This window comes from Theropithecus gelada, chromosome 6, assembly GCF_003255815.1.
Source record: "Theropithecus gelada isolate Dixy chromosome 6, Tgel_1.0, whole genome shotgun sequence".
In the NCBI taxonomy this organism is placed as follows: domain Eukaryota; kingdom Metazoa; phylum Chordata; class Mammalia; order Primates; family Cercopithecidae; genus Theropithecus; species Theropithecus gelada.
Genome location: NC_037673.1, coordinates 74,777,140 through 74,804,233, shown reverse-complemented (window position 1 = coordinate 74,804,233; position 27,094 = coordinate 74,777,140). Strand labels below are relative to the sequence as shown.

At 38.9% G+C, this 27,094-nt stretch overlaps 1 protein-coding gene across 1 annotated transcript in view; it reads right to left on the bottom strand.

The window, feature by feature from the left end:
• Nucleotides 1-2,549: 2,549 nt before the first annotated feature.
• The window catches only part of JMY (junction mediating and regulatory protein, p53 cofactor), an 87,588-nt gene continuing 63,043 nt past the window's right edge, over nt 2,550-27,094 (bottom strand). The window contains exons 7-11 of the mRNA XM_025388892.1: nt 23,790-23,876; nt 17,717-17,812; nt 15,088-15,685; nt 13,638-13,948; nt 2,550-8,104 (exon numbers count right to left, since the gene is read on the bottom strand). Coding sequence (XP_025244677.1) covers nt 13,641-13,948; nt 15,088-15,685; nt 17,717-17,812; nt 23,790-23,876 — 1,089 coding nt within the window. The 3' untranslated portion in view covers nt 2,550-8,104; nt 13,638-13,640. The remainder of the gene's footprint in view (nt 8,105-13,637; nt 13,949-15,087; nt 15,686-17,716; nt 17,813-23,789; nt 23,877-27,094) is intronic.

Here is a 27,094-nt window from a genome sequence, read left to right as displayed (position 1 = left end):
ATGTTCTGATTAAGAACACAGACAGGGAGGGTCAGACACACACTGCCCATGTGCTTTCCACATTAATACTCAATGGGTAGAAGTGAGACATTGTTGAGATAGGGAAGAGAGGCATTTCAGGCAGACATGTGCAGGTGGAAAGAATGGGATGAGCAAATGAAATGCAGATACTGCGGGGAAAGGTTGGAAAGGAGACCAATGTATACCCACAAAAAGCCCTGTAGCATCGGCACATTTCTCTTAGCCAGTGTGGAGGCAGGAAGTCTAGGACGCTACTGGATGCAGGGCAAGGACTAGCCATGGAAGCAGTGACAGGGAAGAGCTTGAAATCAGAAAAGGTGCTCAGTGGGCTGAGTATATGGAATCATTCACAGCGATAGTCAATAGCAGACTGAGGTGGAAGGAAAAAGGTAAGAGGAAGATGTGGTTAGATAATAGATACATATGGCCAACATAGATGAATTAATGGGCCAGGTTAAGCAGTTGACGATTAGCCAAGTTCACTGAATCATGACAGCACACAACTCGTGAGCAAAAGGATCTTGTGAATGGGCAAGTTTATTGGTAGAGATTTAAAAATGTTAACAGTGAAGAACAAAGTTCCTGGTGAGCAAGTGTTGAGGTCTCTGTGGAAGGGTAGTCTCTTATGTATCCATGTAGTAACTTGGCAGAGGGATAGAGGGCTATGAAATATGGTTAAACTTTGTTATCAATCCATTTAACAGTGGGAATGTAATTGCACATTGGTATGTTTGGCACCAAAGGATTTTAAACATCTCCAAATAGCTTCCTGTGCCAAAGAATTCACAAGGTTTTTACCCAGCTTATAGAACTCAGCAAGCTCAGGATAATGGACAGAGTCACAAAGAACTAAGAAATTTCAGCGAGGCCTGTATTTCCAAAATAGGTTTTCACCTGTCTTAGTAAAGGTGAATAACCTGAGACATTTTGCAGAAAGTCCTTTCCTAAGCCAACTGTATCGTGGTTCCACAAAGATTATTCTGCAGTCCTGTACCTAAGTTTAATTCAAGAGGTAGATGTTATTCTATCAGTTTGGCTAAAGTTCCTCTATTGTGCCCATTCTTCAGGCCGTCTAGTCATCAGAAACCTCTTAATTTCAAATTTATATTTGTAGAGGGAATACACATCAGAAGGCCCTTCCTTGGAAGAAAGTTCTCATATCTTATTACCTAATCCAGGAGCTGCAAGAAAGTCTCAAAGCCCATCCTGTTAAACCCATCGTGTTTTTTCTTTTTTTGAGACAGAGTCTCGCTCTGCCACCCAGGCTGGAGTGCAGTGGCGCAATCTTGGCTCACTCCAACCTGACTCCAGGGCTCAAGTAATCCTCCCACCTCAGCCTCCTTGAATAGCTGGGACCACAGGCATGCACCACCAGGGCCTGGCTAATTTTTGTGTTATTAGTAGTGCTGGGGTTTCACCATGTTGGCCAGGCTGATCTCAAACTCCTGAGCTCAGGTGATCAGCCCGCCTCAGCTCCCGAAGTGTTGGGATTACAGGCATGAGCCATCATGCCTGGCCAACCCATCATTTTGTAAATGACTACATCCAGGCACATACCTTCTTGCTTCATGGTACAGGCTGTTCAAGGGGCTTAGCTAATGTCAAAACAAAACAAATTAGTCATGTAGGGACTAGACAGTCATGGTAATTTTTAAATTGGCAACAAAAGTTTCATTAACTAAGGGGAAAAAACTGGCTAGGACTGTCCAGGGTAGAGACGGGAACTGGAGCCCTTCCAGATTCCCTTCCTTTGGGAACTAAGTCCCTTAAAGCAGTGGCCCCCAACCTTTTTGGCACCAGGGACTGGTTTTGTGGAAGACAGTTTGTCAACAGGACAGGGCTGGGGTGGGGAGTGGTTTTGGGATGAAACTGTTCTACCTCAGATAATCAGGTGTTAGTCTCCTAAGGAGGACGCAACCTGGATGCCTCACGGGCACAGTTCACAACAGGGTTCATGCTCCTCTGAGATTCTAATGCCCCTGCTGATGTGACGGGAGGTGGAGTTCAGGTGGTAATGCTCGCTAGCCGCTGCTCACCTCCTGCTGTGTGGCCCGGGTCCTAATAGGCCATGGACTGGTACAGGTACGCGGCCCAGGGATTGAGGACCCTGACTTAAATGACTTGAATGTGTGCTTCTTGTGTGTTATGGGGGGTGTATCAAGTCAACATCAGGTAAGGCTATCTGCTGGGCTCTAGTTAATCTACTTCCATGTTTCAGTGTAAAGCCTAATCCCTGCCTCTCCCCACCCCCATTTACAAATTTTCCAATTTGGAAGTTAGCACTTCCAAACTTTGTGAATATTTACAAACAATGAGAAAGTTCATTAATAGCACAAAGAAGGTTGCCATCAAAATAACGTCATAACAAACAGCACTCAGGAAGCAGCAGAAATACAGGCATGGATAGTCTCTGGATCCTGTTCTCCGTGTTATAACTTGTCATAACAGATATACAACTTGCTATGGTCCTTCTATTTCAAATGAAGTGAAAATATGTACCACTGAAATTTTAAACAAACAAAATCAGGTTTAATTCAAATAAATATCCTTTATTAAAGAAAAAGAGGAATATTGTTAAAAGCACCAAAACTGTAGGTTGTTACATTGCATGTACAAGAGAAAGGTGATTGCAATACTTGGTGTACAAGTACTTAACTCTGAAGTCATGAGTGTAAAAAACATGAAATACAAAGCAATACAATTACAATGCAGAAAAGTTGCGCTAAAGAGCAAAAGGCAATGGTCAAAACAATTACTGGAGATTTCATGGTATTGCTATAAATGCTTGGTTTTTTCCTTTGTACTTTTAATACTTTAGAATGTTAATTGAACATATTTAAGTATTGTAAATTTGCAAGAGTTGGCATTTACAATACACTGTGCACACTGTCCATTTAATGTAATGGTATTAAAGCCATCCTTACAAGCCAAGCACAATGTGCTAGTGTTTTGCTTCTACCTTTTATTATATTGCACAAAGCTAGTAAATGTTGAATCAGTTTTCCATTAAAATTTTCATTTACCCAGAACCGATAAAAATCATGGCAGTCTCCTTAGCCCTAATGGGCAATTAATTATTCATGCAAAATAATGTGCAGCCTTCCATTTTTCATTAACTACATAGTATGGTTTCATACTTGGAAAGACATACAATACAATGATAAATTCAATGAGACAATGGAGATTCTGTCAAAGCTAAAAAAGTCAGAAGTCATTGTATGGGTTGCATCATTTACCCCTCTTGGTTCACAAATGAAGGAAAAATGCCACCTAGTGATTATGCAGACTTCTTAAAACCAATATAATTGGGAAAAGCTGGAATAACTTGTTACACCCTTTGATAGCTACCCATAGAACATGCAAGTAAAAAAAAAATCCCCAAATTTCCCTTGTTAAAACTGAACTCTATAACCAACATCCATACCGTGTGTTTTCATCTAAACATCACTTTTCAAGGTCTTTCCTACCCACCAGCTCCCCCAAATTTAGCCACTCTTAGTGTACCTAATTAAAAACAACAAAAAACACTAGCAAAAAACAAAACTTTCCCCTAACCCGCAAAACAAATGACTGCTTTGAGATTCAGTGTGAAATAACATTCATCAATTATTTAACAAGTCAACCTCAGAGGTATTTTCTGTACATGCCCCTTACAGTGGCATAATGTCTCTGCAGAAGGGGAGAGACAGTATAAATTTGGAATTCAATCAATTAAATCCTACAATTGCCAAGTTGTACATTTACTGTGGGCAAAACATAGAAAACTTTACAATAAACACATCTTGAGAATAACCCAATGAGGAAACTTTTCATACATTCACACACACAAATGCACACACTCACCAAATCCAGACTCCCTCCCGCCTTTACAAACCCTTTGCTTACATAACACGGTTTAGGCAGCAATATAAACTCACTTTGTAGGAAAACTTTTAAATTACACTATATCGGATAAAAAATACCATTGCTTCATTTTACAAAGCAATTAAGCAGTGACCCTTCTTAATGTGCTTTAACTAAAGAGCACTTTGCAGCAAAGTTCAGAAATTACTGAGTTGTTCAGTAGGACTAATAGATGCAACATGCTCTAACAGTAAGGTGCTTCCACTTTCTCACCCCTCTTCCATCTGAAATAAATCTTGCTGGTCACTCCTCTAAGCATAGCTCTTTTTCTATGCTAAACAGTAAGTGGGAAATAGAATCTGTTTAAAATGCACACTTAATTTTTTGTTATCATTTACATTTAGTGCAATAATTAGGTAAAACTTCAGGTTTCTGCTTTCATTATCAAATGGCTGCATTTTAACAATGTGTCTGCAATAGTTTTGAAATGTCTTATAGCTGCTCATTTTTTACAAGTAACCTGGTAAAGTGTATGAAATTTCAACTCCCTGATAGAGGCCTTAAGGACCCAATAAACTTTTTACACATTGGTATCTGATGTTAAGTTTGTAATACTTCAATAATAAAGCTGAAAAAAGAAAACCCAAAAAACCTTGTATTTAGTGAACAAAAAGCTTTGCCTAGGCTAAAAGCATTGACTTAAACTTATACAAACACACTCATGTGACTGTAACTTAAAAATGGTGTCTCAGGGAATGTGTAAAATTAAACTGTATTAATTGTATACTGATCACATCCCAAACAGAGAATGCTGCCCATTAGTTTTTCTTTCACTGATTTAAGAATTTTAATTCTTAGTGTCTACAATGGCCCAAGTATGCTTTGCAACTTGACACACATTCTGTGACAAAGTAGCCATGCCATGTGTTACCAAATATTACTACATAGTTCAACTTTGTAGAAACAATTGTTTTTCCTCATTACATAAAGTAAAAGTGCCAAAAATTATGTTCTGGTTTCGTGTTATGAGAAAAGCTCTATATTTCTATTCCCACTATTACAGCTGTGTCTAGGAGTCTCCTTTTAAAAAATGCATTACAGAAATATTTCAGTTCCACAATGAAGAATTAAGGAATGATTGTTTTTATGCTGCTCACAAACTCAATAAGCCTATACAATACAAGCAAAACCATTATTCATCTTTTAAAAGATCCTTTTTAGCCAGGCATTCCTCACACTGCTGTAATCTACACAAGGATTTGCAATCATTAAGAATAACTTTCCTACACATGCGACATTGGTTATAATTTTGGGTGCATTAGGAGCCATTTGAAATTGACAGTCAAGTGGGCAGTAACAATCTCAAAACATCCCAAACTCATTTACTTGTTTTCCCTATTTTAAATGCATTGCAGTTGAGACCAGATTGGCAAATTAACTTCTAAATTGATTCAGCATAAGCAAACAGCTGTTTGTGGATACAGAAATCATATATTTACAGAAATGTGTCAAATATTTTGAAGCACATAAAAAGTATGGACGAGTTTGGAACTGGAAATGTGAGCATCTAAAGTACCATCATAACTAAATATACACATACGTAGTATTAAGGCCGAAGATCCTCATTTTATTAGAGGCAAGGAAAAAGGGCATTTAACCAGGTTTACATAATTTTTGTTAGGTTCTGAAGCTACTTTAACAGGTGGGTTCCACTGGTAACGTCATCTTGATGGACAAGTAGACCCTAGTTATTTGAAATTTTATTATCATTTGTGAGTAACTCCAAAGGTTTCTGACCTACAATCATTTGAAATTGTGTAGAAGCAGGAATCTGCACCTTAAGGCAAGGAAACGGGTGTGTTGGAAAGTTATTTACAATAGAATGGGCATACCTGGCTGCCAACAATACTCTGCTTTAACCTCCTTCTCTTCCAAGTGTGAGGTGACTCTCATGGAGCACTGTAACAGGATGGGTTGAGAGAGTTGTAGATGTATCCATGAGGCTGAGTGGAGTTCTGTACACCCTCCACCCTCCAGTCTTTGCTAGAGACTTACTATTACAGCACACCCTGGAAGACAGACCACAGGACACATGTATAAATGAGCCTATTTTATAATAGAATCCCAAAACTAAAAGGGCAGCAAATTCCCTCTCAAGATATGAATGTTCCAAGGTTTTTGGTTAAAGTAACACTACATGTGTCTGTATTTTTCTGAATTTGAATAAATGGAAAAAAGTAATGAACAAGCACCCAGAGAACTGGATATATGAAATGTTGACACATGGGTACGTAAAAATTGGACAGCATAAAATTGATACATGATTTTGTAAAGGTTTGCAAATTTGCTTTAACTTTTTCAAATATATTAATATAACCAATCACTCTTTGGGTTAAGAAATATGCTTTAATATTTTACCAAGGGCAAATAGGACACTATCACCACTCCCATGCTGTTGAAGTTTCCATATTACATCTGTATTTCTAATCTTTCCAGACAAGATGTGGGAATAGTGTGGGAACTAAAACCAATGTATTATGAAGATGCTGCAGAGAAGCTCCTAGTCTCATCAATAAATGTATTACTAACATTTAAACAAAAGATTTTGTCAGGCTGGGCACAGAGGCTCACGCCTGTAATCCTAGCACTTTAGGAGGCCGAGGCCGGCAGCTTGCTTGATTTCAGGAGTTCAAGACCAGCGTGGGCAACATGGCAAAACCCTGTCTCTACAAAAAATACAAAAATTAGCTGGGTCAAGGTGGCATGTGCCTGTTTTGTTTTGAAATAATAAAAAAATTTTGTCTTACATAACCTGTTGCCAGAAAATTTTCTCCCTAATTATTTTCAAGAAAACACTTTAAAATAACAAAGGTGTGAGCATTTCTTTTTTCTCCAGGAATACCAATTCATATACAATCTGGGCTTTTGCTCCAGTACTGCTTTCTGGGTTTAGGCCAGAGAATTGTCTTAAAAGAAATAAAGTTCTTTTTGGTATTTTATTTCTTAACTCCCTCCACAGAAAGGCCAAGATCTGCTTATACACAATTGTATGTACAGGGTACTGCACACTGAGTCCAACGATCTACATGTATTCAAGCCCACGACAATCCTGCTGACACTCCGGAACATATCAATGTGTCCTTCAGGACTCCATCGCAGCCAAAATCAGCACCTAAAGCTGTGTATAAATGTAAAATTTTAGTGACAATAACAAAGGCATTCTCCCAAAATTCCATTCAGCGCATGTGAAGATGGTGAAATGCCAGCCATGGAGACTTGTCTGCTTGTCTACTTTCTATCTTTGTAGAGCACATGCTTTTCACTGTGCAGCATAAAACTTAAAATGGTGGTTTGTAAAAAGAGTTAAGATCTGTATCCCTATTACTGAACCTTGATTTTTGATTCTCAATAGGAAAGTCATGTCAGTCATAGCAATCAAGCAATAGTTCACACAAAATAAAAATAATTTGAAATATTATCAAAGTATTGCCTCGCATAAGCAAGGATGCACATAAAATTCAAACCATTATAAATTCAGAAATATGAAGAGTGATTTAAAAGCATGGAAACTTCAAAACCTTACAAAGTGTAAGACTCCTAAAAATATGCCATGTTAAATGTATCATGTTGTGAACATATTAATAGATGTATCTCCATGCAGCTTTTCAGATGTTGCTGAACATCTTTATGAAAAATCCTTTGGAAATGAGTAATGTGGATATTTCAGGTGTATTTCCATCTGATTTTAATTCCTGACTTACAGCTATCATGATCAACTTTTTCAGAGTGTCACAGTATTTAACATAAGCTGATATGGAAGAAGCTATTTTTTCAGATGACTTTTCAGTGCACCGAAAGATGGTTCTCAAAGCAGTCCCAATACAGCTCACGGTAGATCTCGGTCAACCCAGTGTTCTTCCAGCAAGCCCTAGCTTAACTGGCCATTACATGGATGTAAAATAGGTGGATGGAAGGAGAATGTGCTTAAAAAACAGAAATCTCCAGACGGCCTTTTCTTCATTGCAGTCAGGAACATTGCACATGTAAAATTCATGTTAACCATCATCTATTGGAATGACTGGAAAGTGATAACCTGCCAATTGTGCTTCCTTTCTTCACACCACTGAACCAATGCACTTTGGATCTAATGTTATCCAACTGAGGAACCAAGTGCTTAAACTGTTATTTTCCAAAAGAATCAGAACCAATCTTGAATGATATTTTTCTTCTGTTATGTCACCTGTTTACAAACAAAATAATACAGACCATTAAAAAAAGATGACCCTTTAAAGATACAGTGTATTTACATTCCCTCAAAAAGTGTACAAAAGACATTTTTTACAAAAGGCCATGACTGTATTCTTAAAGCAGCAAAAATGAAAACAAAATAATCTAAATACAGATTTTGATCACGTTTAAAAGACTCTTAGATTTTCATTTTTATTCTTTTTACTCTAACACTGTATCAAAACCATATACTAAAAAGGTAAATTCAGTCTAAACTATTTGCCTCATAAACTGCTAGTAGAGTAAGAATAATTAAATGGTGTCTTCAAAATGCAGTAGAAACTGTTTTTGTTAGACTGACATTAGAGGACAGGATTAATACCAGTCTTTAAATGGATACTTCATCTGGGCATTTTATTGAAAAGTGTTGTGCTTAAGATCTATGGGGCTTACTCACAATACAGGAGCATTTATATAAAAGACATACTCATCAGATAAAAGCTGACAGGAACATGAATAAAGTACCAACTTAATACAGCTCTGCTTTTCTAATACTGTAGCTACATATGGCTAATGAGCACTTGATATGTGTCTAGTGTGACTGATTTAGTTTGATTTAAATCCAGTTTGATTTAAAAATCTAAAACAGTAAATACTATTTTTCCATTAAATACAATTTTACTGTTTTGGTAGGACATTTCTCGTTAAGAATCAAATACTTAGCATTCAAATTGAGATGTGCTACTAGTATATACAAAAAATACACTGTCCTAGGTTTTTAATGTTGATTGTGTGTTGAAGGATATTACTTTGGCTACATTGTGTCAAATAAAATATTACAAACATCAGTTTCACATGTTCCTTTTCATTTTTGATGTGACTAGTGGACATTTTAAAATTACATGTCTCGGCTGGGCGCGGTGGCTCAAGCCTGTAATCCAGCACTTTGGGAGGCTGAGACGGGCGGATCATGAGGTCAGGAGATCGAGACCATCCTGGCTAACACGGTGAAACCCCATCTCTACTAAAAAAATACAAAAAACTAGCCAGGCGTGGTGGCGGGCGCCTATAGTCCCAGCTACTCGGGAGGCTGAGGCAGGAGAATGGCGTAAACCCGGAAAGTGGAGCTTGCAGTGAGCTGAGATCCGGCCACTACACTCCAGCCTGGGCGACAGAGCGAGACTCCGTCTCAAAAAAAAAAAAAAAAAAAAAATTACATGTCTCAAACTATATTTCTTTTGAACTGCACTGCTATAGTTACTTTAGAAGACTCCTACAGGGGCCCAGCACAGTGGCTCATGCCTGTAATCCCAGCACTTTGGGAAGCTGAGGAGGGTGGATCAGTTGAGGTCAGGAGTTCGAAACCAGTCTGGCCAACATGGTGAAACCTGTCTCTACTAAAACTTCAAAAAAATTAGCTGGGCATGGTGGTGCGCCTGTAATCCCAGCTTGAACCTGGGAGATGGAGATTGCAGTGAGCCGATATGGCGCCACTGCACTCCAACCTGGCTGACACAGTGAGACTCCATCTCGGAAAAAAAAAAAAGAAGACTCTCAAAGGAAACAAACTAGAAGCTTATTTATTTATTGAGTCAGGTTTCCTCCTGCCTCATCCTCCCAAGTAGCTGGGACTACAGGTGTGAGCCACCATGCCCAGCTACTTTTTGTATTTTTGGTGGAGATGTGTTTTGTCATGTTGCCAGGCTAGTCTTGAACTCCTGGGCTCAAGTCATCCACCCACCCCCAGCCTCCCAAAGTGCTGCAGAATTACAGGCCTGCAACTTAAAAGTTCACACCCAGCCTGAAACTTATTTTAAATCTCTATGTAATTACACACATTTTAAGAAATTTCCTTGAACACGACTATGGCTATCTCTGGAAAGAGAAGAGTTTCAGAGGGGAATGAACAGGGCAAAACAAGGGACCTTCATCACCTAATTTATGAATATTCAAGAAATTACCTCTTAAAACAAAAGTATATAAGTACATTAATGACAAAATTACAATCAAGAAATCTGACCAGGCACAGAAGCCTGTTAATCCCAGCACTTAGGGAGGCAGAAGCAGGCAGATCACCTGAGATCAGGAGTTTGAGACCAGCCTGGCCAACATGGTGAAACCCCGTCTCTACAAAAATATAAAAATTATCTGGGAGTGGTAACACGCGCCTATAATCCCAGCTACTCAGGAGGCTGAGGCAGGAGAATTGCTTGAATCGTGAGGTGGAGATTGCAGTGAGTCGAGATCACACCATCGCACTCCAGCTTGGGCAACAAGAGTGAAATTCCGTCTCGAAGAAAGAAAAAAAGAAAAAAAAAAAAGAAATCTAACAAATTAATGGGAAATACAAATTGCGGTAAAGCCTTTTTAGCCATTTATAGATAAAAAGTTCACAGCCTTTCAGTCTCCACGATCACAAAGTAGTGATACGCAGCTACTTCATCACTGCCTAATCAGTTCATACTAGTCTATGGTTTGCTTCTGGGGAAGCACACATTTAGTAAAGGGTGACTTTGCAGATTTCCAAGCTCATATATTTTCCAAGTGTTTCACTGTTTCTCTCTCAACATTGTACCACATATTCCAGCCATCAACAGTCTCCCACATACCCGAAAAAAGTTTTAAGCAATTTTCAAAGTGGTATACACCATGCACCATGTTCTTAACATCTGATACTAAGGCTAAATTAGTAGCCAGAAGCTATGAGTAACATCCCAGTCACTTAAGTATACAAAATGCTGATGCAATGTCTAGGGTTAGGCAGGATATGGTGGGATGGGAGGAGACAGACAAGGATAGGCTGACTTGAGCAGCTGCTGGTGTGCTGTGAATGGGCCACTGTGGACCATCTGTAATGAAACAGCTAAACACACATGTATGTGAAGGTCCAGCTGTGGAATTAGTGCAAAGATGGCAGTTTTAGGCACAAGCTTAAGCAGCTTCCTGAGAAGCTACAGCAGAAGAACACAACACATGGTAGCAAGAACTGTAAAGTGGGAGACAACCTACAAATATCCACTATGGAAAAGATTCCCAGTTAGACACACCTGAGAGTCTAGACATTCACACACTGATATGTGTGTGTGTGTGTGTGTCTGTCTGTCTGTCTATCCATCCATCCAACCATCCATCCATCCATCCATTCATAAAGCATAGTGGACATACGTACAAGCAAAAATAACTCAAAGTTACTTTGGGATTCAAAAACAGTAAGTCATACAAAGTGAGTGTTACCTGTAACTATATACATAATAGGAAAAAAGGCAGGATAATGCTACTACTGAATGTTGGCTGAATCATGGTAAATGTAATATTACCCTTTTTAAGTGATTGATTGATGCAGATGCTGATGGGGAGGGGTACAGTGAAGAGGTACTAGAGGCATGAACCCAAACCCAAAGGAACAGGTGAAACTGCTTTCAGTAATATTTTACCTAATATAACTAATAGAATCTTTCAATATGTAATCAATTGTTTAAAAACTGACATACATTACATTTTTGTATTATGTCTTCAAAATCTAGATGTGTACTTGCATATACATTAGATCTACTCAGAATTCTTTTTTTTGAGGCCAGGCATGGTGGCTCACATCTGTAATCCCAACACTTTGGGAGGCTGAGGTGGGCAGATCATTTGAGGTCAGGAGTTTGAGACCAGCCTGGCTAAGATGGTGAAACCCTATCTCTACTAAAAATACAAAAAAAGAGCCCGGCGTCATGGCAGGCGCCTGTAATCCCAGCTGCTCGGGAGGCTGAGGCACAAGATTCACTTGAACCCAGGAGGCGGAGCTTGCAGTGAGCCGAGATTGTGTCACTGCACTCTAGCCTGGGTGAGAGAGTGAGACCCTGTCAAAAAAAGATTTTTTTTTCTTTGTTTGTTCTACTCAGGATTCTTAAGGACAGAATGTCCATTTTTAATAAGTCCCCCAAGTTAATTCTTATGATCAAACATGTTTTAAGAATTATTATGCTAATTGGGGCAACCATAGGGAGACCCTGTCTCTACAAAAAAATTAAAAAATTAGCCCAGCACAGTGGCATGTGTCTGGAGTCCCAGCTACTTGGGATGCTGGAGCCCAGAAGGTTGAGGCTGCAGTGAGCCATGAACGTGCCACTGCACTCCAACCTGAGCAACAGAGAGAGACTGTGTCTCTAAAATAAAAAAAGAAATTCAACAAAAAGAATTCAAAGGGCTAACACATAAATTAATTATTCCTTTACTTATTCCCTTCTAGGACTCAAGTCTTCCCACTTTGGTGAATGTTTGAAGCCCAGAGAAACATATTCCATCAAGAAAGAATAATACTTAATAGAACGTTTGTATACTCTATAAATTTTATACAAATTACAACATTTCAGTTACCATCGTTATAAATTCGATATACTATTTAATTTATACCATGTTATCTTTACTGATTCTGTATATCTGGTATAATCTGTGCCATATTACCCTATAATTAGCTTATTAAAATGTAGTAGACTATAGCTCTCTATTAGGAGAATGCTACATGTGTAACCAAAGAGAATCTTAAGAGGTACAGGAGTATTCATTAGCTATGTAGATAATTTTTATATAATGATACCTGCAAATTTATCTAGATAATACAGTAACTGTGACAGGTGTAAGTAGTTTTTTTAAGGGTTTAGAAAGTTAAATAATCAGACAATGCAACAATTTTTCCAGATTGATCTTAGAAAACTCCTTTGAGGTCAGCTAACATGACATCAAAATTGAGTATGGATAACAGTTTGTTACTGAAATACTTTGTCAGAAAAGCCTTTTCTTAAAAAAAAAAAAAAAAAAAAAAAAGATTGACTTCTTTTTACAGACGGGTTATCGCTATATTGCCCAGGCTGGATTTGAATGCCTGGGCTCAAGAGATCCTCATGCCTCAACCTCTGAGTAAATGGGACTACAGAAGCGAACCATTGAACCTGGAAAGCCTGTTCTTTTTTTTTCCAGACTAGTCTCACTTCTGTTGCCCAGGGCAGTGGCATGATCTCAGCTCACTGCAACCAACCTCCACCTCCCGGGTTCAAGGGATTCTCTTGCCTCAGACTCCCAAGTAGCTGGGATTACAGATTCCTGACACCACACCTGGCTAATTTTTGTATTTTTAGTAGAGAAGAGGTTTCACCATGTTGGCCAGGCTAGTCTTGAACTCCTGACCTCAAGTGATCTGCCTGCTTTGGCCTCCCAAAGTGCTAGGATTATAGGCATGAGCCATCGTGCCAGGCCCTTTTCTGTTTTTTTTTTTTAGGGCAAGAATGAGACTGTCACTTTACTTGTAATTACAGCTGTATGGCAGAAATTTTTAATGAGGAGGACATTTTAAAAGATAGTATTTACATAGCAATAATCATAACATTTCTAGAAACTACAGAATTAAGTAAAACCTGAAGTTCACAAATTTGTGATCCATGCTAAAATTGGGCTATAAAACAAACGATATGCCTCAGGCTCAATAAAAAATACCCCAAACCTCATCATCCGATTTAAAACCTGTATTACTGAATGCTACTAAAGACAATAGGGTCATTTACTTGTTAGTTCTCCCAGTCTGTGCAAGGCAAAGCCTCCTCTTCGTCCTCTGACTCTGGGGATGCTTCTTTAATTCTTCTAAGAGCTTCATGGATGCTCCGTGTTAGAGGGTCTGTATCGGGTAGAAGTGTGAAGGATTCTCTCAAAACATCCTTCTGTACCTTCTTCAATTTTACCCCTTTCCTTATTTGTGCCAAGATATTATTACTATCATCTTCATCAGGAAAAGGAGGCAGAGTTCGCTGTTCAACCTTTTTCAGATGAAAACTACCACGCTTCAAGGAGGCTAGCACCTCATCCATTGGTGAGCTCACTTTGGAAAATGAAACAGAAGAGTATTACAGTTAGGATTGCACTTAATTAGAATGAAACTGTATAACCTCTACTATTTGCAACTGTGAAAGCACAGGACGCTGAAACACCATCTAAAAAAGGGACCGTGAAATGTGTGCAGAAGGTGACCAGAACACAAGGGATCCTAATTATCCTTCTTTTTAGAAAATCCCAAGACCCAATCCATGGTGGGTACTATTAGTATTCCTATCATTTCCTACATGAGAGAAGTGACCACACTGGGAACTGGGAGGTGGTCTTAGTAGTAGTATGGGTGCGATTCCCAAAGGATTTCCATATTGCAGTTGCTCCACCCAAATTCAGAGTGATTGGGTTACATGTTTTACTTTTAAAACTTACATTTTTGTTCATTATGGAGACTGTGCTTTTTTCATTTAGTTGTTTTACATGTGAAATCCTACTCAGATTATATCAAGAAATGTTTTATAGAATGGTCCTTCAGATTAAAATGTAATAGACAAGTAATATGTAACATTTATATAATGTTCTCCCTGTGCAAAATGCAAATTCCTTAAAGGCAAAAGGCAAGGGTTATTCTCTGCTCTTTTTAGAAATAATTTTATTTGTGCTGGAATATCTCACAACAAAAAAAAAAAGAAGAAAAAAATAGTAACCTTATTGAGGTACATCTGTCACGTTGTAAGTTGAACAGATTACTCCCTATTCTTCTTTGCTTCTTTATACAAATACACACAAGTCCTCAACATATGTTACATGATCCTGCCAATGTCTTCCCTGTGGTGACAGTCCTGACCAGAGAGCTTAATTTTTTAAAAATCTCAGGTTTAAAATCAAATTTTTTTCCCCTAACACAAAAGGAGCCATCCATTATACATTACCAAACATGTATGTATCACTTTAGAAGATGTTTTTAAAACATGCCTAACAGCTCAAGAAGGCATACATTTCTGTGTACTTTATGCATTTGTAGATGTGAGTTACTAAGAATTGTCCTCTAGTGTGACTTTGAAAACCTGTTTACTATCAAATAATGTTAAAAAATAAAATGTTTTAAGTTTTGCAACGTCAAAAAATACATAGTTTTTTACTATGCCTGATGTCATACAACAGATGGACCATGAAAATATCTTGCCGTACCTCTCCTCCTCTGCAAACCTTCAGCAGTCTTTCTGAGCTTCTTCCGTGCACTGACCAGCTGGCTGCTGTCAAAGAGGTGTGCTGAGGGGGCACTGGCTGACTTTGGAATCCTCTTCTCATTCCCCTCCTTTCTAGGCAGATCTTTCTCCAGTGTCTCTGGGCTAGTGTCTTTAGCAACAGGCAGAGGTGGTGGTGGTGGGGGGGGAGGGGGAGGAGGTGGGGGAGGTGGTGGTGTTGGAGGAAGAGGGGGTGGGAGTGGATTTATGGTAACAGAACATGGTTCGAGGTTGTTATTCAAAAGTGGAAGAGATACAGGGGGAGGCAGTTCAGAGGTAACACCACTGAGAGGTAATGAAGTGGCTTCAAGTTGTGTTAATGAAGTATCTTCAAGTTGTACAAGGCTCTGGGGTTCTGTTGTCTGTGATGGCCCACGCCTGACTCTTCCTTCTCCCACCTCTTCAGTTTTCTCTTCTACCTGTAACACACTTGGTAGAGAGTCACACTGATCCTCTCGGAGAACAGGACTTGCTGCACCTTTTCTTCTTGCATGAGCTAGTCGTAATCTGGTTGATTTAAGTATGACTTGCCCAGGATATCTCTAAAATATCAGAAGTTATTGGAACTGGTTAAATGTTATTGAAACAATTTATGAGCACATGCCTATTTATCTTATCCTTCAAATAAAAGATGTTACGTGGCCAGGCATGGTGGCTCACGCCTGTAATCCCAGCACTTTGGGAGGCCAAGGCGGGTGGATCCGACCAGCCTGGCCAACATGGCGAAACCCCGTCTCTACTACAAATACAAAAATTAGCTGGGTGTGGTGGCAGGCACCTGTAGTCCCAGCTATTTGGGAGGCCGAGAGAGGAGAACTCCTTGAACCTGGGAGGCGGAAGTTTCAGTGAGCTGAGATTGTGGCACTGCACTCCAGTCTGAGTGACAGAGCAAGATTCCATCTCAAAAACGTTATGTTGCCTTATTGGTTATTTCACTCTTAAAGTTATACAGAAAATCCGAAAGTACCTAATAACTTACAAAAAATTATGAATTTATTATTTGCCTATCAAATCCATGATTAATTCAAATATTCAAAATTATCATGATTAAAAAAAGATTTTTAGTGAATAAAACTACTAAATGTATAAAACAAATAGCATGTAAAATGCAAAACATAAATTATGTCAAATGCATAAATGCTACTGGTATGCAAAAAGAAACTAGTTTCCTATGTTTTCAAATGCACACACATGAGAAAATTAAAATATTCTTTAACAGGTTACTTGGCATTTTTAAAAAGCTCCAACAACTATATATCCATTTTATGACAGAATGAAGAAGAGAGAATTACATTTTTTGAAGTACTTACTGGTAGAACTCTTATACATCTTTTACCATGGTAAAACCTTTTTTTTTTTTTTTTTTTTTTTTGAGACAGGGTCTCACTCTATTGCCCAGACTGGAGTGCAGTGGTGCGATCACAGCTCACTGCAGCCATGACCTCCCTGGCTCAGGTAATCCTACCACTTCAGCCACCCAAATGGCCAGAACCACAGGCATGTTCCACCATGCCAGGCTAATCTGTATAGAGACAGGGTTTCGCCATGTTGCCCAGGCTGGTCTTGAACTCCCCGGCTCAAGCAATCTACCTGCCTCAGCCTCCTAAAGTGCTGGGATTACAGGCGTGGGCCACATTTACTTAATAACAAGGCTTATCCCCTGCCTCACCTCCTTTTTTTTCACTGTAACACTTGTTCAAAAGCCTACTTCACTTATAAAGTGATCCTTCAGCATGCACAACTGAAGTAAGGCTCCAGAGTACTTTAAAAATGAGGCTTCAGCAGAGTTCTGAGGAGATGTGTGGATACTGTGGTATCAGTGTGCGGTCATGGGTTACCCTGGCAAGAGAACTGCTGAAGCATTTCTCAAATATGCTACTCCCCCCCACCTCTAATTCTGCCAATGGCACAGGTTGATGTATGTGGAATAAATAACGAGTTGATGCTTGAGCTGGATAGTCAGTTGTGATTTAACTAATTTTTTTTTTTTTTTTTTTGTGAGATGGAGTCTCGCTCTGTCGCCCGGGCTGGAGTGCAGTGGCCGGATCTCAGCTCACTGCAAGCTCCGCCTCCCGGGTTTACGCCATTCTCCTGCCTCAGCCTCCCAAGTAACTGGGACTACAGGCGCCCGCCATCTCGCCCGGCTAGTTTTTTGTATTTTTTAGTAGAGACGGGGTTTCACCGTGTTCGCCAGGATGGTCTCGATCTTCTGACCTCGTGATCCACCCGTCTCGGCCTCCCAAAGTGCTGGGATTACAGGCTTGAGCCACCGCGCCCGGCCAGATTTAACTAATTTTTTAAACTCAAGAGGCATCTAGGTTTCCCAGAGGCCTTGATCATTCTTCTTATACTACTAAAGCTGTGGGTCAAAGATCACAAGAATACTAATTCGGAAAACCACCAGAGGAAATGGAGCCATGCCATCAAAACAACTTTAAAAAGGACTTCCATGGTTATAATAGTTTATAAATAAGGGAAAACCAAGTTTTTCCCACAAAGAAATCCTACAGGTGTATATGTAGCTCTGTTTTAAAAACAATGAAAAACAATAAATGGACCATTACTTTTAATACCTGTTTAAATGTTCGAAGTCTATCCAGTGTTCTCTGTCTCTCTTGGCTAACCCAGGCACTTTTTCTTTCTTCTTCATCATGTAATTTTTCTCTCTTCTGGTAAAAAATTAATAATAATTCCATTACGCTGTGTCTCAATTTTTATCATTAATAGGAAAAAAGATGAGAAGTTATCCTAATATGGGCCCAAGGGGATGATTCATTGAACAAAATTTTTATAACATGAAACATGAAATATTTTTAATATACAATTTTAGTGTAAAATACTTCTAGCTACTATATTATGCTAACTTCAATGTAGATGACTTTAAAAATAAAATCAGCAACCGGCCAGACACGGTGGCTCACACCTATAATCATAGCACTTTGGGAGGCCAAGGCAGGTGGATCACCTCAGGTCAGGGGTTCGAGACCAGCCAGGTCAACATGGTAAAACCCCATCTCTACCCAAAATACAAAAATTAGCTGGTCGTGGCAATGCATGCCTGTAATCCCAGCTACTTGGGAGGCTGAGGCAGGAGAATCGCTTGAACCTGGGAGGCGGAGGTTGCAGTTAGCTGAGATCATGCCACTGTACTCCAACCTAGGCAACAGAGTGAGACTCCGTCTCAAAAAGACAAACAAATGAACAAAAGCAATCAAATCAACAACCCCTTGGTCAGTAATTTGGATAGTGTACATTATTCTAAACAATATAACCAGTAGTTAGAAAAATATACTTCAAGCATTATCCATGAATCATCTGGTTTACTATCACACCTTATTTCTGGCAGTTATCTAAACAAACTTAATCTTCCCTATAGAATTGAATCATCTTAAAGCTATGTAATAAAATCTCATTTGGTAAAATTAATGTTAGTTAAATAAATGAAAAGGCTTTCTATATAGGTAAATGGGTTATTTTCTTGCTTTGTTTTAAAAAACGAGAGATACCTCCCAGAAGACCAGATCAGATAATTTCACATGGAAATTAACTACCCTCTCTTCCATTGTTCTGTCCTTTTCAAATCCAACTCCCCATTCTATTCTTCTATCATTCCTCTCCTCTTTTCCATCAGCTTTCCCTAAACAATAAAATTTCAAATGAGAATTACAGTTGCATTTGCATTGGATGACTGTATCATAAACTCCAAGAAGAAAGTATGAGTGGGGAGATAAGAGTGACAGGGAGACAAAAGGAAACTGGAAAATAAAGCCAAGTGTGATGGCTCATGCCTGTAATCCCAGCACTTTGGGAGGCTGAGGCAGGAGGACTGCTTGAGGCCAGGAGTTGAAGACCAACCTGAGCAACAGAGTGAGACCCTATCTCTATCAAAAAAAAAAAAAAAAAAAAAAAAAGGTGGTAGGCTAATTATTCTGAATAAAATGCAATCTAGTAATATACTACTAATTTACACAAAAGGACACAAAGGTACACCACACATGAACACAATTCAAAGGGGGCTCTTAGAGCCTGAAATAAGTGAGCATGTGCCCAAAAAGAGGCACAAGCCTCCCTGTATGTTGCGCATGCTTATAGCTGAGACAAGCATATGCCACCATGCCCAGCTATTTCAAAAATTTTTTATAGAGATAGGGTCAGCCTGGTCTTGAACTCCTGGGTTCAAGCAATCCTCCTGCCTTGGCCTCCCAAAAGCTAGGATTACAGGCATGAGCCACCATGTATGTTTTCTTGAAATGAAAGCCTGGAGTTTTGAGTGTGCTTATAAAAAACAAGAGTTCATTCTTTAATGGGGAAAACAGAATTCTCTTACCCAATTTGTCTCTGGGCTAATAACAATTTAAAATAGTAGTATTAATAAGTAAATCCTCACATTTTATTTCAGAGACCTTACTATCAAATATTAAAATAAACTTCCTTAGTCTTGCATATTTAATTCACAAGGATGTCCAGGGGAAACTGTTGCAATAATAAGGTTAACATCTAAGAATCTATATTTTAAACAATCCACCACGTAAGAGGTTCTGACACTGGTGGTTTAAAACTAGCATTGAAAAACAATGATCTATTTTGATCTAAGCTAACTTTCCTTGTGCTTTATCTGTATGTGTTAAAGATGACTAGTAATATTTAATGGATTCATTCTCTGACAGTTATATATTTCAACCAAGGTATTAGGCAAAATTCTAAGGCAGATGACATTTATCTTTGGGATTCCCTTGAGAATCAATTTCTTGGCCAGGTATGGTGGCTCACACCTGTAATCCCAGCACTTTGTGAGGGCAAGGTGGACAGATAACTCAAGGGCAGGAGTTTGAGACCAGCCTGGCTAATACGGTGAAACCCCGTCTACCAAAAATACAAAAATTAGCCAGGTGTGGTGGCACGCGCCTGTAATCCCAGCTACACGGAAGGCTGCGGTGAGGCAGGAGAATGGCTCGAACCCGCGAGGCAGAGGTTGCAGTGAGCAGAGATGGAGCCACTGCACTTCAGCCTGGGCAGAGTGAGACTCCATCTCAAAAAAAATAAAATAAAATAAAAATTTAAAAAAAAAAAAAGGAAAAGAAAAATAATCGATTTACTAATTTTTACTCCTGTTGCCCCAAAATAATAGATCTGGGAAAAAGATCTGATACTCATTCATTCTAAAAAGTTAATTAGTTATTCCCCTCCACCAAAATCTTATGTTTTATAAAAAGAAACATATTGGAAGTGTGGAACCTTCATAACTAAACTGATAATGCAAGTACAAATGGTTATAGCAGGGAGCAACTTACTCACCTCAGTGTCATGCTGGTCCCCTGACTAATCTTACAAAGCAGTTTCTGACCCACAGAAATAGTAATGAAAAATAAAAGTACAATAATTAATTTGCTATTTCTAGATTCTAGGAGAAAGGTAATCTTACAGTTTATGGGTAGTTTGGCTAATTTTATGTGGCTAAAATGAAGAGTAAGGGGCAGCATTAGCTAAGAATGTGCCTTAAGCAGTAATGGAGACAAATTTAAGCCTTTTGGCCTTTAGTATGATGCTAAAGAAAGAAAATTTTAAAAATATCCAAATATAGTGATATGGTCATGTTGGCATTTCCGATGTTTAAGTACAAATCACTGGTGTTAAATAATTTAAGACACATCTGAAAAGATGACCATCAGGATAATATATTGTGTGGGATGAGGCGCAGCAATATGCGAGTAGGAGAAGGTTTCTAATGTAATTTTATATACAGTGAACTAATATTCTCAGCAAACTAGGAATAGAGGGAGAACTTCCTCTGCTTGATAAAGAGCATCCATCCCAAAACCTACAAGTAACATCACACTTACCGGTGAGAAACTACAGCTTTCTTGCTAAGATCAGGAACAAGACAAAGATATCTCCCTTACCACTCCTTTTCAACATTATACTGAAGTACTAGCTAATGCAATAAGACAGAGAAATAAAAGCTATACAGATTGGGAAGGAAGAAATAAAACTGTCTTTGCGGACAGATGTAGAAAATCTGAAAGAAAACTGACAAATCTGGATTATAACAAAAAGCTTGATTAACAAAAGTCAATTGTTTTGTAATATACCAGCAATGAACAATTGGAATTTTCAATTAAAAACATAATACTATTTATATTACCACCTCCCCGACGAAGAAGAGGAAGAAAGACTTAGGTCTATCTTAGGTATAAATCTTACAAAAGGTGTACGAGATCTTTATGAGGAAAATTATAAAACTGATGAAAGAATCAAAGAATTAAATAGATGAAAAATATTGTTTGTTCGTGGATAGGAATATTCAATACTAAGATGTTAGGTATAGGAGAAGGAGGTAGAGGTTAAAATAAAAATAATAATTAAAAAGCAAAAAAACCAAAAGAGGAAAAGTATTTTAAAATGAAAAAAATGAAAAACATATTAGGTCATCCCTACTTGACTTATAAATTCAACACTGTCCCAATCAAAATCCCAGCTATTTTTTTGTGGCTACTGACAAGCTGATCCTCAAGCTCATATGGAGAGGCAAAAGATCTAGATGAACGAAACAAAATAGGACACCCAAAAATAGACTGAAGAGACAGAATCATTTGATCTTTGATAAAGGAACAAAGACAATTCAATGGAAAAAGGATAGTCTTTTAAACAGATGGTGCTGGAACAACAGGAAGTCCACATGCCAAAAAAAAATCTAGACACAAACCTTATACCCTTCACAAAAATTACCTCAAAATGGATCACAGACTTAAATATAAAACACAAAACTATAAAACTTCTAGAAGATAACATAGGAGCAAATCTAGCTGATTTGGGGACTGGCAATAACTTTTTAGATGCAACACCGAAGGTATGAACCATGATAGAAAGTGCTGGTAAATTGGATTTTGTTAAAAGTAAAACACTTCTGTTCTGCAACAGACACTGTCGAAAGAATGAGAAAATAAGCCACAGATCATAAGAAAATATTTGCAAAACAAAGGGACACATCTGATAAAGGAGTATAAGCCAAAATAATGAAGAACTCCTAAAATTCAACAATAAGAAAATAAAAATCCAATTTAAAAAATGAGCAAAAAGGCTGGGCACGGTGGCTCATGCCTGTAATCCCAGCACTTCTGGAGGCCAAGGAGGGCAGATCACTTGAGGTCAGGAGTTCAAGACCAGCCTGGCCAACATGGTGAAACCCCGTCTCTACTAAAAACAAAAATTAGCTGGGCGTGGTGATGCACATCTGTAGTCCTAGCTACACAGGAGGCTGAGAGAGGAGAATTGCTTGAACACGGGAGATGAAAGTTGCAGTAAGCCGAGATCGTGCCACTGCACTCCAGCCTCGGCAGCAGTATGAGACTCCAAAAAAAAAAAAGAGCAAAAGATCTGAACAGACACCTTACTAGAGATATATACAGGGGCAAGTAAGCATTTAAACAGATGCACTCTTTCTCTCTCTATATATAGTATCTATATGTCTATATATCTGCATTAGAGATTTGCAAATTAAAACAACAGTAAAAGCCAAGCACAGCAGTCCATGCCAGTAGTCCCAGGAGGTTAAAGCAGGAGGACTGCTTGAGCCCAGGAGTTTGAGGCTAACCTGGGCAACCTATCAAGACTCCATCTGTTAAACACACACACACCCACACACACCAAAATATACCACTATACACCTGTCAGAATGGCTAAAATTCAAAAATGTAACAACAGTAAAATGCTAGAGAGGATGTGGAAAAACCTGAACTCTCATTCATTGCTGGTGGGAGTTCAAAATGGAACAGCCACTATGGATGACAGTTTTGCAGTTTCTCACAAAACTAAATACACTCTTACCATACTCTCCAGCATTCATGCTCCTTGTTATTTACCCAAATTGGCTGAAATTTACGTGCACAAAAAGTCCTCCATGGATGTTTATAGCAGCTTTATTAATTGCTGCCAAAGCTTAGAAGCAACCAAGATGTCCTTCAACAGGCTCAAGGATAAACAAAATGTGGGACATCCACACAGTGGAACATTATTTGGTGCTAAAATGATCTATCAAGCCATGACATGGAGCAACCTTAAATGCACATTACTACGTTAAAGAGGCCAACTGAATAGGTTACATGCTGTATCATTCCAACTATACATTGGTAAAGGTAAAATATGAAGACTATAAAAAGATCAGTGTTTGCCAGGGGCTTGGGGAGAGAGAGGGATGAGTAGTGGAACAACGGGATTTTTGGAGCAGTGAAATTATTCCATACAATACTATAATAGCAGATCCATGTCACTATACATTGTCAAAACCAACAGAACACAGAACACCAAGAAAGAACCCTAATGTAAGTAACAGACTTTGGGGAATGGTGATGTCCAATGTTTCACTGATTTTAACAAATATGCCACTCTGGGGGATGTCGACAGTAGAAAGGCTATCAAGTGTGGAGACAGGAGTATATGAGATGCTACAGTAGGGGAGGCTACGTGTGTGGGTTGAGGGTACAGGAACTCTGTACTTTCCCATCAGTTTTGCCTAAAAACTTATCATTATATAAACTGAACTAATGTTAATGTCCAGTTATAAGCTTTTTATCATTCTCTACAGATTTTATCCACTCTAAAACATGTAAAAAACAAAGTTTTGTTCAAAATCTTCGAGTCCAAACTTACTAGCTGTACTGTGTGATGGGTTCTATATTCATCTTCAATCCGAGTGCGCTGTTGGATTTTTTCATTGTGTTTTGCAATACATATTTCCTGTAAATACATAAAATATGTTTTAATACAAGTGAAACTTGAAAGACTCTGAACACCACACCAAGGTTAAGTTTTGATCTTAATATATACCACCTACAGAACAAAGTATCACACTGACCACCTCTTGTTTCTTATCTGGACTACTGAAGCTGTAAAAGCCAAGTAATCAGGATCTTACAAAAAGACTCCTCTATTAAACTGTTAACTTCTATAGACCACCTGGTTTCTCTTTTTTGAAGGAGAAGAGGTGGGGCAACGTGGACTGAAGGGGGTTGTCCCGAAAGGTCTTTTTTAGAAGATTCCACGTCTCATTATACTTTTTCTGAGAGACGGCGTCTCACTATGTTGCCCAGACTGGTCTTGAACTCTGAGCCTCAAGTAATCCCCCTTGCCTCAGCCTCCTGAATTACTGGGATTACAGGTATGAGTCATGGCACCTGGCTTCATTATGCTCTTTAAACATGTCTGGGCAAAAAAGAATAGGAAAGTATTTACTTATATAAAATATGTATTGTTAAGCTCTCTCTGACAAGTTAAAGACCATGAATTTTTTTGTCCAGACTGGCTTGAACAGTATGGGATCTGAATCTTTTGGTCACAGACATAAGAGCTGTAAGAGACTTGGAAGACTAGAAAGTCAAAGTTATCAAAATTATTTGGAAACTATTTTTAAAAAGCATATATTTTCCAATCACAATATAAAACAAGATTTTTATAATAACTATGAGATATGCACTACTTTATAAATTAATGCACTATATTCTGGCAACTTTTTACCAGCACCAAGCTAAATCTTCATTACCCTGTGTCCTTTCCTAAGTAAACGATTTGGAGAAGTTTTCCATATAAAAGGGTTAGTCTCCAACATTCCAAAGCTATACTAAAATGATCACTTTTTTGTTTGTTTGTTTTTGAGATGGAGTCTCACTCTGTTGCCTAGGCTGGAGTGCAGTGGCATAATCTCTGGCTTACTGCAACCTCCGCCTCCCAGGTTCAAGAGATTCTCCCACTTCAGCCTCCCAAGTAGCTGGGACTACAGGCGCGTGCCATCATGCCTGGCTAATTTTTGTATTTTTAGTAGAGATGGGGTTTCACCATGTTGGCCAGGTGGTTCTTGAACTCCTGACCTCAAGTGATTCGCCCACCTTGCCCTCCCAAAGTGCTGGGATTACAGGCGTGAGCCACCATGCTCAGCCTAAAATGATCACTCTTTGAATCAGAGAAAGTCAAATAATAACCTTTGAAGTCAGTAAACTATTTTAAAGCAAAATGTCATTTTTTACATCATGTTCTTTACCCACTCTGGTTCATTCTGTTGCCTAGCAAGAATCCATCCAGCGCAATGGGGAAAACAAAGGGCGCATTAGATAGCATCATGACAAGGTGATACAGTAACTCAGGTCTCTGAGTGTCACGGACCTAGGACAGAATCCTACCCCTGCTCCATATTAGCTGCTTTTCCTTAGGTGATTTATGTCACTACTAGTAGCATTGGTTCCCTTGCTTATAAATGAGGATACAGGTTCACAATCCCTTATCTAGAACAGAGGTCAGACATGTTTTGAAATTCAAAGTTTTTTGATAATTTACAGAATGGTGGTAAGTTGTATATACCATATATATCCAAGATCTGAAACCATATCCCATAATAAGTAATAATAGTGAAATGAATTGTCAAAGTGAAAATAAGACAATAAATAACTTCATGATAGCACAGGTCTGGTTTTGCCACCAAGTGAAGTATGAAAATGATTCTAATTTTCTGAGCTCTCTAGATTTCATTTGACTACTGGGAGAATTAAAGAAGATAAAAAACAAAGAAAATCGTTATTTTTGTTACTCTTCTTGAAATGTTTAATCACAAAGCATTGACTTCACCAGCAAGCCGGAGACCACCTATCTCCACTCTTTCAAGGGGTGAGGCAGGACATGAACTGTGTATACAATCTTAGGATGAGTGCCAGAGAAACCAAGAAGCCAGTGCCCTTGGGCATGTCAATATGTAAACGAGGCAATATAGGATTATATTACATGGGGAGGCATTTGTTTTTCCTTGTATATTTGATCTTCTCAGTAGCTTTTCTTTTAGGACTTAGTGTTTCTCATTCCCTATCTTTTCACCACCCTTATTTCCCTCCTCCTTCCCTCTGCAGTTCTGCCACTGCAGTTGCTGGGCTTGGGGTACAAGCATACAAGTGTAAATGGAGAGATTCTCCAGTGCTGGGTTTTCCTACTTCAGATTTAGATTAACATAGAAATGAAGACTGAAGAATACTGATTAAATTGATATGAGCTAACACTTACCAACAAGGGAAGAGCTGGTATTAAGCTGGTATTAAGTTCAGCCTGAGGCTCTTAATGCTGCTAGAAGAGTACAACAGCTTTGTGGGACATGGCCACCAAGGTTGCTCCTCTTCACCCCTCACCTGTACAGTTTCCTTTGCTATTCCATCAGTCACTGCTCTAGACCTCTGCTGCACTCCCTTCTCAGACCACCGAGATCTACTTCTTGCCCCCAACTTTTCTCAAAACTCTCAACACAGGGCCCTAATAGTCTACCAATATTAGATGTCATGGAGTCATTTCTTTCTCCCTTTACCTTTCTGGAGCACCTGACCCTGCTGACCACCCTGTTGTGTGGAATCATCATCTTCACTTCTGTGACTTCAAGCTCTCCTGCTTCTTCCAACTGCGATTACTTTCTCTTTGATCCCTTTCTTCTGCACACACTCTCAAATGTTCCCCAGCGTTCTTTCCTTAGAGCCTTTCACCTCGCACTACATCATAGCAGCTCAGTCTTTCATAACCTGTGCCCTTTACAATGTTTTCTCACCCCTAGCCAAGAACGTTTTGCTTCCTGAATTACAAATATTAAATATAATGAAGGTTTTTCTTCCTCAAACTATGTATCTACCCTGCTCCACCACCTTCCCTTGCTCTTTCCTATCAGCCTCCCACCTCCACCCCATCATTCCTAAGAACATCCTTCTCAGGCTGGGCAGAGTGGCTCACACCTGCAATCCCAGCACTTTGGGAGGCTGAGGATTGCTTGAGCTCAGGAGTTGAGACCAGCCTGGGCAACATAGCGAGCTCCTGTCTCTATAAAAACGAAGTAAAATATTTTTAAAAATCACCTGCTCACTGTGTTCTTCTGAGACCATCTCATACACTCTTTTTTTTTTTTTTTTTTTTTTTTTTTTTAAGGGGGTCTCTTTCTT